Raw genomic sequence first — 18,988 nt, forward strand, 5'->3', positions numbered from 1 at the left:
CCATTCACCTATCACCAATATTTCCCACTAAACCGTGTCCCTCAGTACTGCATCTAAATGTTCCTTGAGCACCTCCAGGGACAGTGACTCCACTACCTCCCTGGGCATCCCATTCCAACACCTGACCACTCTACGCTAAATGGCTCTCCCAGCTGCTGGGTCCTTCAGCCTCTTTTTAGAGAGAGAAGACAACCTGCATGGTCGGATGGCCCTGCAAGACCTCCATGCTTGTGCTTAGCTGAATGCATATTAGAAGTATATTTCAATTGCTTTTTTTTTTTCTAGTCACGGCACAAAGCTCATCTAGAAAGTGGTTTGCCAGCATGAGGCATGGGATTGGCTAACAGGACCAGACTTCCTGATGCAGGATTTTCAAGCCTTCTGCAAGAGGTAAAGATCTACTTTATAGCTTTCCTGACTTTTCAGGTCTAACTCTTTTTGGGATTCAATTACCTCTTTTACTTACCTTCCCCTTCTGCTGTACCTCTGTCTTCACAGATTCATCTTCTATTTCAGCTGCTTCGTCTTCATCAGAAACATCCTCAGCCTCCAGGTTGTTGTTCCCATTTGTCCCAGCAGGGTCTTCCTGTCTGCTCAGCTTCTTGCCTTTCACAAGGATCTTCCCTTTCAGTTGCTGCAGAAGGAAAAGTAGGCAAAGCAGCCAGTGATTAGCAGATTGTCCTCAGGCCCTGCACCTTTCAGTGAAGTCAGTGGGAGATTTGCTGCCACATGGATGTGTTTGGCACTGCTGGCTCTGGAGGGTGCTGCTTATTGCAGAAAACCACAATCACAGATGTAGCCAATACAATCCTTTTACTCTGTGTAATGTGTCCCCTCTTCTTTCAGCAACATCCTATATTTGCCCCATCCACCAAAAGCAACAAGCCCCACTGTTCTCAAATGACAGGACTGTGGAAAACCAAGGATCTTTTTTAAAGCAATGCTATTCCCCTTCTGTGGGTGCAAGCAAATTGCATTGTGTCTCTGTGGAGACCAGCCCAGCTCCTTGCTGACTGGCTGAGCTGTGGATGCAACTTGGTTTGAGCTGAAATTTGGCACTGGCACATGAGGCAGTAGCCAAGAACATTTTTCTTCAGCTACCACAAATGACCTGTTTACCCTGAGGAACTTACTCTGTCACTCCAAAGCTGCACAAAGGCAGCTGGGAGTGTGCTGCGGGTGTGAAAAAGCAAAGTCCAAAATTTGGGTGCTTATCCCCTTTACCAAAGTTTTAAATAAGCTGACACACATAGACACGTATATAGACGCATCTGCATTTGTTCCCCTTCATGTGATATTAAGTATTTCTAGCCTGAGGGGAAAGACATTCAGCTCATCAGTTCAGCTCTGTTGAGCAGATCCCTCGTCTTAGGAAGAAGCATTAGCTGAAATGCTCAAATACTCTCCAAGTACACCACACAGCTACTCCAGTCACCTGTGACAAGCCCAAAGTGGAACATAACTTAAGAAAGTAGGAAAAGCTACAAGCATGCTGGAGTCCACTGAGAACATGTAGCATGGTGGAATTGATGCAATTCTTTCACTACCTCATGCGCCTTTATAAAACACATTGCCTTAGTTCTCCAGAAATGGAGCTCCCCTGCTTTCTCACCTTTTCTGCTGCAAACAAAAGCAAGCTCAGCTCTGCACGTGAGATGGTTCTGACACACAGCTTTGCTCCCTTGTGATCTGGGTCAGGGCATCTGTCTTAAATGAAAGCACTGTTCATTTTATCAGGAGCAAAGCTGTTAAGAGCAGAGCAGTTGAAAAGATCTGCATACATGCATTTATTTTACCTGAAAGCTTCTTGCCTCTATTAGGTAGCCATTGCTAGGTCTGGTTTCCAACGTTCAACTCAGTGGTGTTGGCATATTGACAGGAGTCACCTCAACAAACTTTCTGTGCCTTCAACACCTCCTTTAGAGTCAACAGAGAGAACTAACACCCCCAGAATGTGATTAGACAACACCTTGGGAGGAGGTGGACTACACCTCCAACTACCTTGATTATATTAACCAGTTCTCATAAGCAGGCCAAAGTGACGTGCTCAAGTACATGGATACACAAGGGCTAACTGCCACATGGCATCCTGCTCTCAGGATGAAGATACTGATCTCCCCAGATGTCAGAGAAGCTGTGAGGATTAACACGTTCACTTTTGGGAGGAGATGTGCAGACTCAAAGCATTGCTCCATCTGCAGATGTCTGTCAGGGCAGCTGAGCTGAGGTACTGCAGGTATTTACAATGAGCAGCATCGGAGGATGAAAAGAGTCTCCAAAAAGATGGGGAAGAAACACATTATCAAGGCAGGTTCTGAGAGATCTCAGGTCAGTTGTGCCGAGCCCTGCCTTGCTGCTGCTATCCTGGAAGTGTTTGCTGAGCTGCATGGCTCAAGGTGACGTTGAATGGGGCACTGGGCACAGCAATGGATGTGATCCATGGGACAGATGTTGGGTGTGGGATGGCAGAGGTCCCAGCACTGGGGTGCTCATAGTCCAAAGGGTCACCCAGTAAGGCACATCAGTTAAGCCCAAAGCCATCCCCATGGTGAAGGGTGTCCAACACCAAAAAGTTGGAGGGGTCTGGGATATGCCTGATATGCCAAATGTTGGCAGCTGGTTTAATCTCATCCCAAGGCTGGGATTCTGTATCATTTCTAGCTGGCATGAAAGGACAGGGGGGAAAGAACCCCAGCAGAGCCCTGTGCAGGTCAGGAAGTAAGCAGAAAGTTCTGCAGCAAGCAATCAGCAGCAAAGACTGGAGCAGCTCTTCCCTACAGTCCTGGCACTGACCTGAAGCTTTCCTGGAACTTTTCTGTGGCTTTTGGCTTTTTATCCTATAGACCTTTAATTCATGGATGGAACCTAGAGACAGAAGCTTGACAGAAGTATTTGGACCCTTTTTATAGCCCAATACTCCATTCCTAAATGGAACCTAATAAATGAGATGCCTGCCCTGGGCTGTATTGTGCATCAGTAGTGCGAATACAAACTCTGTTATCTTCCTTTAATTACTGACGTTCCCCTACTAACACACTCTGATCTGCCTGTTTTTATTTACAGCCTTTCAAGTCTCCTCCCAGTGGTGAATCCCATATTTTTTTCCTAAGAAAAAATATATTACATTCTCTCTGGCTTCCCCGTGCCAGCCTCACAAGGAAGTGGAAAATCTAAGGGGTTTCTGCTGTTTTTTTGTTCTTAGAGCTTCAGCTTCAATGTGTTTTCCACAAACACACTGTTCTAGTTCACATGGCAGGAAAACAGAGGAAAAGTAACGGAGGAAAAAGGATATGTGTTACTACATTGGTATTTTGTCTCTTTAAATGGATCAGTTCCTCCATTGGAGCAGATCAGCCCAGATCCATTCTCTAAAGGTAGATCTGGGCCTTTCTGTTCCAGCGAGGGCCACGTGTCCACCTGGGCAAGCAGAGCAGGAGGTCAGACAAGCACAGGAATGGGAAAAACATCTTTGGGAAGCTGGGGTCATCCCCTTATGCACACATCACACATTTCCTTCCCTGGTGTTTCGCTTTTCTTTCTTCACATCATCCCCTGGTCACAAGGCAGTGTTTTGAAAGGCTGTCAGCAGCTTTCCTGATCCTACGCTGAGGATAAATAACAAGCCAGCACGTAACGCTGAAAACGTCGATTTTCCAACTCAGTTAGAGCCTGCGGAGACCTGCCTCCATGCTGGGTGTAACCTCACTGGGGAAGAGTCACTTCTGAAATGGAGGCCACTCATCTGTGCCAGTGCAAAGGTCTCGCTGAAGCAGCAGCATTAAAAATCATGATTCATCCCAATTTATTGCACTAGTGCCGAGGGACCGACCCGGATCAGCATCCCCCTGCGCCAGGCATTGTATCAAGTGAGGCACAGCGCTCCCAAACAAAAAGGGGAAAGTCAGAAAGGGAAATGAGGAAAAGAGCAAGGGAGAAAAAGCAGAGGAGATATTTGGGGTGCCTCATTTCCCTCCCTCTTCTCCCCTGCTGACTGTCAGCTTTATCCTACCCGCAAACTCCTCCCAGCTCTGGCTAGCCCTTCTCCTCCAACTCTTGGCAAATGATTTCTTAAGCAATGAAATTGATATAAAGGGAACTGTAGCTATTCGCACAACAGTCTGGTTCTGAAAAGTGCTTAGGAGGGAAGATAGAAAGAAAACACAGACACAAAGGGTGGAAACAGATGAACATTTTGGCTTCTTTTTTTGGAAACAAAAGTTGTTTTTTTTTTTTTTCATACGAAGATTCCATTTCCATTTCTTTTTCTAATTACCAGATATTCCTGCAGTGGTACACTGATGAGGGCTGTGTATCTCCTTCCCCCTGCAGGGTCCAAGCTCAGCTCGCTGCTTCATGGCTGCCATAATTCATAGGAATCACAGTGGCACCTCTCCTCCAGGCAACCTCTCACCTTCCCTTGTCCTCCAAGGACTCCTCCATAAGCCCCTCCACACCGCCATGCCACCCCAGGCCATTCTCAGTGGAAGGATATCTCACATTTGACCCAATTTTAGGCCACTTGTGCTGTTTTTCCCCTTGGGTTTCAAGGGACAAGTAATTATAGCTGTCCTTTCAGCCTTCATGACTTTCTCATCAGCAGCCTGGGTATCCACAGCAATCTGTCTGTGTTTCAGAGGATTGGCCATATTCAATTTTGGGGTGTGGGAGCAGACACAAGACAGACCCTCAGGACTCAGTTCCCTTGCATTCCCTTTTCATGGCATGAAGGATGCTGCCTTGCCTCAGTAAATAGACCAGGAATGTCCTTAGTTCCTCAGGGATATCTCCTCTGAGACCTTACGCAACAAACAAGGTACAGTTCATTCTGAAGTCTGATGAACACAGGGTATTTCTGACAACTATTCCTATTTCTTATTCTACCACTGCCCCCAGGCAAGCTCTATTTGTCAGCAAGCGTAATTCCCACCGGTTCCCCAGTTAGCACCCAGCAAGAGCACAGACCTCTCTTGTCCCACCTTCAGAGGGCAGAAAGTGCTAGGAGTAGCCTTGCTCACCTCTGGGGAGGGGAACTGGGATTTGTTTCCATCAATCGGGGCAACCAGGAGCATGTCCTGCAGGATCGTCGTCATGTGCTGAGCCATGACCTTCTGCTGGTCGAGGCTGCAGTGGTTCTCCAGGGAGATGATGACAGGGTATGGTGAAGTCTAGGACAAGACAGTAACATCCATCATAATTGAGCTCTGAAATTTTACCATCCTATAGCAACTGACATAAACTCCATTGTTGTTTGCTCTGGAAATGAGTGCACCAACAGTAGGGATAAAAAAAAAATGGAAAAATTCGACTGTGCAGATCTATGCTGATGCCTTCCAGAAATGACAATCCCATGGACAGGGCAGCAGGCTGGATCAGGATGCCTTCGGTGGGGCAGTTTGTGAGGTTCCCTGTGCCTCCATTCTCTACGTGCACGGTTGTCAGAGAACCTTCCTAACTCAGAGGAGGACTGGGAAGGGAGGTTTGCTCAGATCCTTAAGTGACCCAAATCCTTCCTGCATTCACACACAGGCCTGGTCTGCTTCTCTGTGGCCCCCCAAATATTTTGTGTGCTGAAGGCATTGTCACTGTCACTGCTTTATACTCCAAAGAAAACTTGGTACTGGTTCTCAAGTCGAGTGCATTGAAGGAAAATAGCAGAAAGCACACCCAAGGATTTTAAAGGCTGCTAGCCCAGCATTGCCACTTAAGAATCCAGACCTGCTTGTTCCTTTTAAAGCAGAGTAGAAGCAGTCCTTTGCATCGGTCCCTCCAATACATACACATATAATTCCTCCAATGTAAGAACAGACCCTGACCCATCAAAGCCAAGTAAATCAAAGGCTTGTTTGCATTTCCTACAATGTATGTTCAAGAAATTGAGTATTATTTTCATTGCAGTGGGGTTCAGTATCTAGCTGTGCTGGTGCAGACTTAAACTCATCCCCAGGCTGTGCCCTGCCTGACCAGAAACTTCCAGGAATGGATCTGTTCAGAAAGCAGAAGCTGGATACCTAGACAGAAGCACATATCTTCTACTCATAGAAAAGTTAAAGTGAAGTATTCAATTTTAAGCTCTCTGTTGTGAGAGCAGAGATCTGCTATCAATACAGTATGAGAAATCTTAGAGAGTCTCAGGTCTCTCATCCTTACTTTGAAAGCATAGTTCTTGATGGCCTTAATGGCATCACTGAAGAGGATCTTGGAGGTGAGAGTGTAGCCATGATAAATGACAGGTTCCGAGTTAGGGCCATCCCAGCAGTCCAGTTCCACACAGCGGCAACCTTTGGTGAGGGCTCTGGAAACAAAGAAGGGACCTGGTTGGGTTTTAAACCTTCTGCTCAGGACCAGGCACAGGTATTGCCTGGGAAGACAGATGGGAAGTTTAGGGTTCAAGGCAGAAACTGGATCAGCCACAGGTATTGCCTGGGAAGGATGACGGGAAGTTCAGGGTTCAAGATAGAAAGGAGAACTTGGAAAAACAGGGAAGCAGATGGAGAAAGGATGGGGTTGGCAGAGCTCAGAGTCAACAGAGAACTTAAGGCTGAGCAAGGAAAGCACAGTGGGATCTGAGAAAGGAGGCAATGAAAGCCCAAGCTAAGGGCTGTCTGAAGAAGGAGACATAGTAAATGTCAGGTGAGAAAGGACATTCATATTTGTGTCCCAAGTCTTTTCCCAAAGATGGTAAAGAGAAGAGAAAATCAAGAGTAGATGCACTGAAAGAGAGAAAGACAGTCACCTATAGAGGCCTGATCATGAAGCCTGGATGATGTGCCTTCACCTAGATCTGGTAAGATCTGATAAGATCTGTGAGATGAATCCTCCAAGCTGTCAGGGTGGGAGCTGGGGGAACTCGACTACATCTGGGAAGACTGCTGAGGGACAGTTTCCCAAATTGAGTCTACAGACTGAATTCCCATTTGAAACTCCTTCCATATATCCATATTTCTATTCTCATTTCCTTTCAAATCAAGGTTCCTTATGAAAGACTTAACTTTCTTGGAGGTGATCTTGTCTCTTTTACGCAACTTCCAATACATTTCAGATAACACAAGTCCTTTAAATCACAGAAGTAAGAATCATGGATTTTTTTTTTTAAGGACTAAAGGTAATTCCATAATTTAAAGATTCTGTAGGAGGAATTCAAATAGCCACATTCAGTAACTTGCACCAGATTTCACTCTCTACTCCCTTAAGCTTAGGACTTGAGATAGTCATTATTCCCTGAAAATAATTACAGTAATTTTTAGATAAGTAATAAACAAAGATGGAATTGCAGCCACTGACTTGTTTATAAGGAAGCATTGTCTTACTTGATAAAAGTACAGGAGACAGCAGGAGTAAGGTAAGGTGTTTGTACAACCCAATAAAGGCCACTGCAAACATCTGCCCATGCAATGCTCGACAGCAGCCACAGTTAAATACCAAAGTAGGCAATACAATATTCTGTCCATAGCATGGTGAGGCACTGGCACAGGCTGCCCAGAGAAGCTGTGCATGCCCCATCCCTGAAGGTGCTCAAGGCCAGGTTGGATGGGGCCCTGGGCAGCCTGATCTAGTGGGCAACCAGCCTATGGCAGTGGTTGGAACTGGATGATCTTTAAGGTCCCTTCCAGCTCAATCCCTTCCATGATTCTATATTCCGGGACACGTAACAGACTCTCTTTGCATCGTACTTTGAAAATACCGTGCTAGAGGGCTGCAATCCACTATCCCCATGGTTGCAGATATTCTAGAATGAACTCCTTGTCTGCTTCAAAATGTAGTAATTTTATTTCTTACAGTCAGATGAGACCCAGGGCAAAGTGCAATGAAAAGGGGGGGCCACGGCCAACCTGGTTTAGAAACAGCTCACCCCAATAAGAGCATGGCCAGTCCATGTTTCCTAGTCTGAGGATGAGAGATCACTTCTTGGTTCTCTTGCATCTGGCAATATAGATGTCTCATGAGATGACTTAAGCACTTTATGTCTTCGATAAAAAAGAAACCAACATCTCTCAGGTACTTAAACACATTCACACACAAACACACACACATGTACGTTACCTGATGTAGGCTTCTGTGCTGCTAGCGCCTGTAAGCTGGTCATCCATAAGATAGGTATTGTGTGAGGACGATACAAAGTAGTGACTGAGAGGTTGAGTCATGTCCTGGTAAACCTTACGGTGGGAGGTGTTGAATATATTCCCATCATCAGACAGCAAGTACATCAGGAAACCATCTTTGGTCATGGCGTTACGCTTCTTGGCTGCCAGATGAATAGACAGAAGCCCCATGCTTAAAATCTGACACAGCCAGGCTGCAGTGCCATCTTCATCATGATGCCTGCTGATCCCCTGATGGTCTCAAAGGTAAAACATGCTCCCTAGGCACTCAGATAATAGTAGAGAGATTTATGCTGTTCAGATGATGCTGATAGCTTAATCTGTCTGAAAGTACTTTAAAAAACCCTTCACAAGCAGAATCTTTATGGCACTTACTGTCCTTGATAAGACCTAAAAAGTGCTGAACGCAACACTTACCTCACCTGCTTCTAGAGATCTACAGTACAAAAATCTCCAGTTGAGTACTTCAAGCCTCCTTCGTGCCAGCACAGAAATTGCCAGATGTCTAAACACGTGCAGAAAAATCCTGTCTACAATATCCAATGGCTACACAATTTGCAAAGAGAAAACCCAAAATCACGCTACTCTGGGGGAAAATTGATGTCTCCCTACCTTGAGAGACTGAGCTAGATTTCAATCGAGCATCTGCAAAGCATTATCCCTCTCCTGAAGGTCTACCAGGACAATGCAGAGACAGTCTATGATCCTGCACTGGTTTCTGGAACGTATCCTGTAAGAAGCCCAAATCTGTGATTCCTTAATTTCTGAGCAGAATGACAGCTCTGTGATTTCTCTCCTGAACAACTCTCACCTTCATGCTTATCTACTCAGAGATCTCATCACCTTATGGGTTTTCAAGTGCCCACATGCAAAAAATATTTGTCTCTTTTCCTGCTTTGAAGAACAGAAACATTGCTACATTTTTAACTTTGCAAGCTATGTGATGACTGATATCTGAATAAGCCATCAGAGCTTTTTCCATAGGAATTCCACTGCCCTCTAACCAACTCTATGTCAACCCCTCTCCGGCTGCTTCTAGTACCTAAGCCAAAAATGAACATAAATATTTCCCAGGTTCTCATTTCCCCTTCTTTCCTCAAGCTGCTGATGTTCCCCTAAAAGACTGCTGTTTTAGAAATGGTTTCAAAGAGAAAACAACACACAGGGCTGTAGAAGCAAGCAACAGCAAAGCAATTCAGAGTTCATCAAGATAGCAAGATTTTGACCCAAACCAACCAGGGTTTCCAACTCACCTCGTTCGCTGGGCTCATATCTCTGAATTAAGGGAGGGGCAGCAACAACAGCATCTTCCTCTTGCTGCGTCTCATAGAGGAACCTCACCAGGTTCTGGCAGGACATGAGCCCTTCTGCATCAGAGTACTTTTGGAAGATTGTGTCTATTTCCTTTCTTTCTGTCAGTATCTTGTAAAATTCCTCTATCTCATCATCCTCCAGAGCCTCTGTTTTGGACTTGTCACAGTGCTGTAAACGTAGAGGGGAGAAGGAGTGAAAACCTTCTTTCCTTCTGGCATAAGCCAGCCGTAATCTGCACCAGGGCTACACAACGCAGAACACAAAATAATTGGAAACAGTTACTGGCCAGTGAATGACTCTCATTAATAAGGCCACTAGTCACACAGTGGTTACAATTATTATTTTTTATTCATATATCAGTATGTTGAAGAGCACCAGGCATGGCCCAGAGCTCCACTGCATTATGTGCTGTGCAAAATGTGCGTTAAAAGGAAGTCTCCTTACAACCCAAGCACAAATCAAGGGTCAAGAGAAAGGTACCTCTTGATCTCAAGAAGTAGAACACTATACAGAAACAATTAATGCATCTGGTGAAAATCTGGTAGGTAAAGTGAAAAGACCTTTCCCTTGATCCTAGTGGGTCCGAACCTCAAGAGATGATCAAGGCCAGTTAGCAGGACTGGTTGCAAAGACAGAATCAAAACTGACTTTAAAAAAATCCCGCTAAACATGTGCTTGTTTAGGTATGGAAAAAACAAAAGACCCTCTATCCATGGAAATTTTCCATTCTTCTCCAAAAAAGTAGCAAAATCTCCACAAAACTGCAGATCAGGTATCAGCTTCTCAAGGAGCTTCATGCCTCCATGCTTCATGATGGTTTGAATTTCTCTACTCTAGTCTAACCACAGGCCTAACAGGGCACCACAGCCAAGAACTTGGCTGACCATGAAAGATCAGCAGTTGAAGATTTGCAAGCTAGCATCTCCATGAAGGACAGCACCTCTTCCAGCAATAAATATTCCCAAGTTCTGTTTTTCATCAGATTTTTTTTTCCTGTGGCAAATTCTGATAGGAATTTTGTTGTTTGTTCCTAGCAGATTTCCTCATAGAGAGGTGAACAACGATTTTTTTGTTATCTCTGGGTTGTAAACCTCTGCAGTAAATATGGCTGAGCAAAACAAGCTGAAATGGAAAGCAGGAGCCGATCTCAGAGGAATCATGGGAAGGAATGTAATACTACTTCAGAGTGTTCTTCCCAGCAAATTGCAGCAGTCAAACCACATCCAGTTAATGCCTTGTAATTATGATGATTCCCTCTCTCCCATTGTCTACAGCAAGCAAACAGATCCCCAGAAGCGGTTAGACAGCCCGCTCACATCTTACATTTCAGAAAAATCAAACTTTTGCCATGGATGCCAAATCTCCAACAGGATACAAAGTGCCTGCAGGATGTGGTTGCCTTTCTTGGTTTTTGGCCTAAAATGTCCTCTTCTTCAGATCAGAACTAGGCACACAGCATGTGCTCCAGACCACTCAGAAGAGGTTGCAGTGCATTTCACTTCACCCTTGAAATGGACAACTTGCTGAAATACAGCAGCTCGTCAAACTAGAGGAATTTAATTGCTTTTGATCTTTGATCTCTTACGGAGATAGAGCTATTGACCCGGGTTTTATGAGCAAAATGCACATCTCAGTTTAACCAGTCACCATACTAATCTCAGCCTAACCCTTCCAATGATCCCAGCGATGGCCATAGAGGCTTTGGCAGTTGACCAAGCAAGATGATAATGACAGACTGTTTCTCCCCATGCAGTGCCTCCACTGGAGTCTTTCACTAGCAGTTTATGGCACACTTATAAAACCAAACAGAACAATCAGGACACGTTGCATTTCACAAACCGAATCAAGAGGAAAAAGTTCAACTTGTTCTTATTTCAGAATCTGTTGGTTGAAAGCTATGGGCTCATCTCAGGGATTGAACAATCTATGAAACGTTCAATACTACAGACACCTTGAAAATGGGTTTGAGCTGTCCAGGAATCATCTTTTCCATGCTGCCTTCCATGTCTGCATGATCTTGTGCTGAGGGTTTGGCAGATGTCAAGCTAAGTTAAGCATGACATTTAGCAGCTGAAAAAAGGAGTATAAAGAGGGAAACTGACGGAGACTGCAGGGATGCTGTAAATGATAGATGTTCATTAAGACACAATGTAGAAGATAATGATATGACCCCCAGGAAGTCATTACAGCTAATGTACCTCAGTAAGTTTGTTCGTTAGTTGCCATTGAAGGCTGTAATGAACAAAGCACAATAGTGCTGGCATTACAGTCATATTCCAGGGCACATCAGATATGCAGTGTAAAACTGGGCTCCTTCTGCTTGGGCTACAATAGCTCCAAATTAGGTTCTCAACCCAAAAAGCTGTGATTCAGCTCATTTGTAAGGATCATGAACAATGATTCCCGAATTAACTTTAGTTTGCCACAAAGAGTCAGAATCTTTCTGATGCACTGGAATGAAGTGAGCAATTACAGGAGCTCTGCAGTTTCTGACTGCACTGCATACGTCTCACTTAGATGTGTCTAAAATCTAGTCGTGGACACAGAGTTATGTGACAAAAAGCAAGAATAATGTAAGAACATGCCCTGTAGCTCTCCCTTAAATCTCTTGATTGCCCTTCTTTCCCATGACTAAATGAAGCAAAATTCACTAAGACAGAAAAGAAGATCACCATTTTAATACACTGTAACATCTCACAGTCCATCTAAATTTAGGGAATATGTAAAATGAAAACATAATTGCTTAAGGATTCAGTGGTCAAATAGTGTGAGACAGATTCCTTAGAGGCAATTCACCGCACAAGAGATCTGAATTAACCTTTTGGAAGTTAATTCAGAGGGTTAATTAACATCTTCTCTTTCCCCTGGCTACACAGGAAGCTTAGAACAATTACATATCTAATAAGGGTACTTCCGACTAGCTGCCTAGATTCAGATAGGATGAATGAGGGCTTAGTTACTACTTGGAGTCCTCAAGCAAAAAGAGGATTGAACTTTGGTAAGTTTCCACTCCTGCTGCTCCCTCCTAACTGCTGCCATATCTGATTCAGATCTTTGACATTTGAAGATTTAGGGATTAATTCACCCAGTGTGTATGAGGTGTCAACTTTAGGATGAGGTGAATCACACCCTGGTCTACAGTATTGGTTTGATCAACACCGATTGCAAAGGGAATGTTAAGTGTTGGTGACCGCTTCCGGTGTAGGTGCCTGCACTGGGAGACATCTAATTCAACCAGAGGAATTCCAGCCTTTTTGTTATTCTTCCTTGCTCTTCCTGAGTAGAGAATAAACTACAGAATATGCAAGCCACAGTAGGCTGAGTATCTTGGGGATTTTGCAAGGTGAAATTCTTCAAGATCTGCTGGGGACCTTCCCCCAGTTCATAGAATCATAGAGTGGCTCAGGTTGGAGGGAGCTTAAAGATCATCCAGCTCTGATCCCCTGCTGTGGGCAAGGTTGCCAAGCCACTAGATCAGGCTGCCCAGGGCCCCATCCAACCCGGGATCCTGCAGAGTTACCAAAGAGATAGACAACTTCATAAGCCAAGGATTAGGAAACTTGTTCTCCCTTTGGAGGAAGGTCCTAGTGAGACCTTGCCAACCTCCGGCACTATCTGCTTACAGGAAGGAGCAGGAGGAGCAGAGCCTGTACCAGCAATCGCCCATGTTTACCACTGATCAGAAAAAACATTTCTGAAACTGCCCACCATTAGTTCAAACCCTGCCTCAGATAAGATGGTACTTTGGAATTTATCCAGATGTTTTTTCTCATCTCAGGAGGAAGGCTTGTTTAGAGACGCTAAAAACAACAGACATTTTCACCCTTATCTTCTGATAGGCTCAGCCAGGAAGCTGGATCTAGAGAAATTAGAAGTGCTGGTCCAAGTGGACTGAACATGCTTTGGGCTATTAGAGCAACCACACCTGCCCAGGTGTAGGTGCAACGTTATATACCTGTCATCATTCTGGTTTTCATTCCCAATTCACACATCACTGTTGTTTACCCAAGTCACTCAGAACCCTCCTCCTCTGAGATGGTAACAAGTTCATAATTTCGCCAAACTGATTTAGGTGGCATAGGCATTGACACGTGGTTACAGCATGCAGAACTCCTAAAACTCCTGGGACTCACAGTGCACGTGCACTTCAGTTTTTCCTTTTTCTCACATTATCCATGTCTGTGTTCTGTCTTGCCTGAGGCCTGGTAAAACTGGGTCTCAATGGTAAGGAAAGAACACCTTAACAGGGCTTCATCGAAAGCACTGTGCTGTCATAACTCAGTTGTTGGTGGGAACTGCTGAGCACTAAAAGCTCTGAGTAGTTTCTCGGTACAAGAATAGATACTAGGAGTTCACTTTAGCGTAAGTCTCCAACCAAAGCAGCTGAAGGGAGACCTTGACCTCAGCCAACAGCCAATACTTTATCTGCTTGCTCTTGTTACCTGGAAAATCTGCTTGGCATGATAGTCATCAACTTCAATGTTCACTTCTTTCAGGAAGTTCTTGAGCTCTTTAAAGCTCATCTTGTTGTCTTTGTTCTTATCAGCTTTCCGCAGGCAGGTGTGAATCCAGCTGCAGGATGATGTAAGGAAACCTTTCCAGGTCAGTGAGGTCTAAACACCACCCCTCTACAAAGCACATGGGTAGGTAGACAGAAATCTCTTGTAAAGATTCTGAACCACTTCTCCCTGCTGCTGTAAATCAGCATGCTCCGACTGAACAGCTTGCATCATCTCACCTTCTGCTCTGAAAGGGCAAAGCGTTGCTTTGGCAGAAGCAAAGTGTTCTGTAGTACAAGCAATCATGACCCAGGAAAAGCTTTTCACCATCTGGCCAAGGCTGGATCAGCTCTATTTAACCTGCAGGAGTTTCTGGACACAGCCACATCACAAAACAGTGTGATTTCTCTTTTGTGGCAGAAAGTGCATCCTCCGGAGGGGAGAGAGAAGGAATTAAAAGATCTCCCAAGTAGGGGCAACTGATCATTAAGGATTTGATTGATACTCAGTGTATCACCCTGAACACTTAACAGGGATTCTCCAAAATAAACACGAATAGTCTTCTATATTTATTCAGGTATCTCTACTTAAATGTCTTAAGAAATTTGTTGTAAATAAAACCAATCCAAACTTTACGAGTCTTGGCTTTCCCTTGGAGAACAACCAGTGTCTATTTCTGTATTGCACTGTGGCTGTGATAATAGTTCAATAAGAACTCCATTTATATTCACTCTAGTACATCTATGGATCTGGAGCAACTACTATAAAAATGAGCTTGTTTAATGTTACACCCGTTAATTTGAACTGGGTCTGCCATGATCTTTTAAGTCCCCTGGGAAAATGTCAGGTGGTTGAGATAACTTGGAGTTTCAAACAAACAAACAAACAATAAATTAAAAACATGATGATTTTTTGCATCAAGCAACTGTATCTCTCCAATTTGCTCTAACTGTCAAATAACAAAGGCCATTCAGAAGAATCTCCTATTTTTCCACAGAAAAAATTATCAAAATAACCATTAGATCCCATGAATCCAACCTTTCATGACTTGCATTGGAAGCATTGCTCCAAACTCATTCTAGAAAAGATATAAATATGGATTTTAGCAAAATAAACTTTAGAAGTAGCAAATATCAGCTGGGGCATATAGTGCCATTACATTTTATCTGGCTCATTCAAAATCACCTCCAAAAAGAGGTGGTAAGTGACAGCCTATAGTGGCTGTAGACATAACCCTGAAAGAGGGTACTCACCAACAGCTACCACTGCATTCAAATATTTCCAAACACATGGAAATATGTGTAAAGCATTTGGTAGTGCTGTTGGTCTCTTGGAAAGTTGACCTTTCTGTCTTTAAAAATCTTGGCATATGCTAAACAATGACCTCACACTGCATCTCTCTTAGCCTGGTAATATTAATACTCCTCTTTCATACACATGGAAATGAAAATAGAGGTTACATTTCCTCTGACTCGCAAGGATACTCCAGGATCCTGAACCAGGCTCTGGCTTGGAGCAGTTCCCCAGAAACCCAGGTTTGAGTCATGAAGCTCCTATGTGAGCTCCTCCTGGGATGTTCTGCTGCGAGCACAACGCCATCCACGCCACCAGCTGTGGGATATCAACACGGTGCCAGCAGCAGGGTCAGCCATTCCCACCCAACCCGTGCACCTCAGCTCCCCTTCAAACTTCCCAAAATAACAGACAGGAGGAATGCGCAATTCTAGGGAGTCAAGAGGAAATTGAAATTCAATACAAACACCATTTTGCATCCCTGGCTGTGGGTCTTCCTTTCACTTAACACAGTCTGTTTGAGCATGGGGGGACAAGGAAGAAGTGTCCCCATTCTGGTATACCTCTGAAGGGAGCCTGCTTCTTGTTTTTAAAGGATCTGCCAGCTTCAGGGCTACCAGCTTTCTATGAGAAACCAAAGAAGGATGACTGAAACGATCTGGCAGATATCCCACGAATGTGCTTGAAAAAGAAATGCTGCAAAACTTCTGGTAAGCTATTCCTAACCAGAAGAAAAGCTCATACATAAATCCCAGAAACGAAGCAGACTGTGCCACACCACTCAAATGAAAAGTCCCCTGTGTTTTCTGGTCTAAAGTCATCAATGCACACATACCTGCAGTATTTGCTAAAAAAACCTATGCCAACTTGTTGAGAGTTGAAGCTGAGGCTTAATAAAACACTACTGTATGCACAAGAATATCAGAAATACTTTTCAAGAACGCAGAGGTTATATCTTATAAGTCTATAGGACTGGAAAGGATGCATAAGACACAAATTCCAGCCCCTTGCTACCACGGGCACCTCCATTATATAATAAGCCAAACAAACCCCACCTGCAACAACTGCACTCTTTGCTTTCAATACTCGTTTTCAAAATCTCACTCATTCCTTATCTGCTCTGCAAGGTTCCTAAGGCTGGAAAAGATCCACTGCAAGGCAGTCCTCCAGCGATGGATGGGGGACAGGCAGGAGATGCAACACTTCTCCTCCTCTGCCTCTTCCCCTTCTGTGCTCACAGATGCAGAGAACACTTCTGAGGTTTAAGGAAGATGCGAATAAACCCACGCTGCCAAGCAAACCCAGTGAAGGCGGACTAAATTTAAAATCTCAGGCTTTAATTAAACATCATCAAATTTCAAATGAGAAATCATGCTGTTCTGTAATTCCAGGTTACGTTAAACGACCTGAGACAATCCCAGATTGGAAGCCAGCTCCGCACAGTAATTACTCTTCCAGAAATACGGCTTGCCTACCAACCCCATTTAGCTCCGATTTTGCTTTCCAAAGTCAGAGAGGTACTTTTCCACGCTGGAAATTTACAGCTTTCTTCCCTTGCGAATGCCATTGTTATTTCCCCCTCACACCTTAGCACTCTGATTTCTTCTTACAGGGAAGTTTTTCAGCAATACAGTCAACTGACAAGCTCCAGGGACGGGTTTCCGTGGCCCAGATTTTCCCCACGAACCATGGAGCAGGAGTATCCTTCACATTCAGAAGGAAAACCAACAGAGCGTAACATTTCCAACAGTATTGAAGCTTCAAGATTTCAGCTTGACCGGGAACTGCCCCTGCCAGCATGGACACCATCACACTCATATCATAATTAGTGGAATCTGACTCCTTCAAGCGAGCTGCACTATGGTGGTGCAAGTGCTTATCAGACTTAGAATGACAGAATCACTAGGGTTGGAAAAGACCACAAAGATCATCAACCCATCCCCACCATACCACTAAACTATGTCTCCCAGTACCACAACTTCACACTTCAGAGAACCCACAGAAGATGAAAGCTTGATGAAAGCTCAGCATTTATGCGCCATTTCCCTCATCATCAGTACATTAATACCCAGCAGGGAACCCACACAGAGCAAAGCCTTGGCTGAGGGTAAGGCCCCCGGTGCCTGCTCAGGCTCAGGCTCCAGCTTTGTGATTTTCCCCAGCTGACAACTTCACATCTCCCCTCCTCTGCACAGATTCTTTGATGTCAAACCAGGCATGAAGCTCACACAGCCTTCCCTCACTGCAACCGCTATCTGTTTTCCTCTCTGATAGCTGGATGCCTGTTTTTGCGAAGCTTAAGGCAGCTTAGTATTTTATGACCACCAGTGCTCTGTCAAATCAGGGTGAAATCAGCCAACAAGTTCACACTTCACAGTCACGGCCTCGGACACACAGGAACTGCAGAAAACCCAGCAAAAACTACACCCACAGATAGTCTGTTTTTACATGGGTGCAAGTAATTTACTGAGTGAAATTCAGCCCTGGGGAAAATTCCCTGTGAATTGAGCAAAGCCAGGACTTCACTCAACAACTAACCCACTCTCCTCACAACTGATTCCTATTCCTTTCTCCTTCCCTTCCTTCCCTTTCTCTTCCCTTCCCTTTCCACGTCTGCGCTGTCTCTAAAGCAACTGCAGTCTCTTTCAGGGCAAAACTTCCCTTCAAGCTGAGGCAAACAAGGAGTAATTTCGTTCAAGTCAGTGGAGCTACCCTGGAGTAAACTTGGCAGACAGAAGAGGAGAATCAGTTCCCTTGCCTTATATTACTGCGAAACATGATAAACAGTAAGAGTCTTTCATGCCTTGCCAAAAAGTGCCTGTCCTGGAGTTTACTGCAATGCAAGTGAAACAGACCTCTGAAGAATGCAAAAAATAATGATTGTTTTATCTGGAGCACCCTGAAAGGAGCAATTCTTTGCTTAAGGAGCTATGTGAAGCCTGAATCCACTCTTGCATGTATCACTGTAAACAGAAAAAAAAAGCACTGGAAAACAGGGAGTTTGCCCAGGTACAAAATCAGTGTGAGAGAAAACTCAGTGCCCAGGGCCAGTAGGAAAAAGGGGGTTATACTCCTATCTCCACCCACAGAGAAAGACAAGTGCATCTTTGTGTGCAGTTAACCGCTTTACAAGGCAAAGGATACTGTTGGAGTTTCTGTTTCTGGTTCATGGAGTTGCTGTGGGCTATGATTTTCCCAAGGCCGCAGACCCAGTGGTTGGCATCATCCTCTGAACTTGCAATGAGGTCCAGGTTTTTCCGCTGGTCTTTGAAAATGATGGAAAAGCAGCGATACTCTGGTACATCCTTGGCGTATTTTTCCATACCTTCTGTTTTATGGCCTGACCTCACATCCCGAATATCTTCAATGGAGACTGTGGAAAGAAAACAGAGCTTGCTGTCAGCAGGGGTTCACTCATCCTTATCTCTGCTTAGTGATGGATATTAAGAAATTACTCTTTTTCCTTTTTCTGCAACCTCTCCCTCCCACAGCTGGAGGATTCCCTTCATTTTTTCCAACTTCCACAGATTCGATGCTAAAGCAAAAGCTCAAATCAAAAGCAGAAAAATGTACAAGAAATGTAAAAACAAAACTCTTTGTTCTTTTCACATGTCCTGTATTTAACAAAGAAGCAGAATTTGCACGGGTGCCATACTGCGATATCACGTTTATGAGGTACCAGCCACCGTCAAGACTTTGGCTCCAGTCCTTGGAGCATCCCTGACTTATCTCTGCCTCTAAAGACCCCCAGGATCATGACCAATGGGATCTCACCCCATTGGT

At 44.4% G+C, this 18,988-nt stretch overlaps 1 protein-coding gene across 3 annotated transcripts in view; it reads right to left on the minus strand.

Moving 5' to 3' along the window:
• The window catches only part of PLCD1 (phospholipase C delta 1), a 50,262-nt gene that overhangs the window by 7,576 nt on the left and 23,698 nt on the right, over positions 1-18,988 (minus strand). For all 3 annotated transcript variants that reach the window (XM_021388642.1, XM_021388643.1, XM_021388641.1), the window contains 7 exons: positions 18,350-18,578; positions 13,856-13,985; positions 9,353-9,581; positions 8,041-8,242; positions 6,148-6,292; positions 5,016-5,165; positions 467-634 (listed from right to left, as the gene is read on the minus strand). In XM_021388642.1, the coding sequence (XP_021244317.1) occupies positions 467-634; positions 5,016-5,165; positions 6,148-6,292; positions 8,041-8,242; positions 9,353-9,581; positions 13,856-13,985; positions 18,350-18,578 (1,253 nt within the window). The remainder of the gene's footprint in view (positions 1-466; positions 635-5,015; positions 5,166-6,147; positions 6,293-8,040; positions 8,243-9,352; positions 9,582-13,855; positions 13,986-18,349; positions 18,579-18,988) is intronic.

Source organism: Numida meleagris, chromosome 2 (assembly GCF_002078875.1).
Source record: "Numida meleagris isolate 19003 breed g44 Domestic line chromosome 2, NumMel1.0, whole genome shotgun sequence".
NCBI lineage: Eukaryota > Metazoa > Chordata > Aves > Galliformes > Numididae > Numida > Numida meleagris.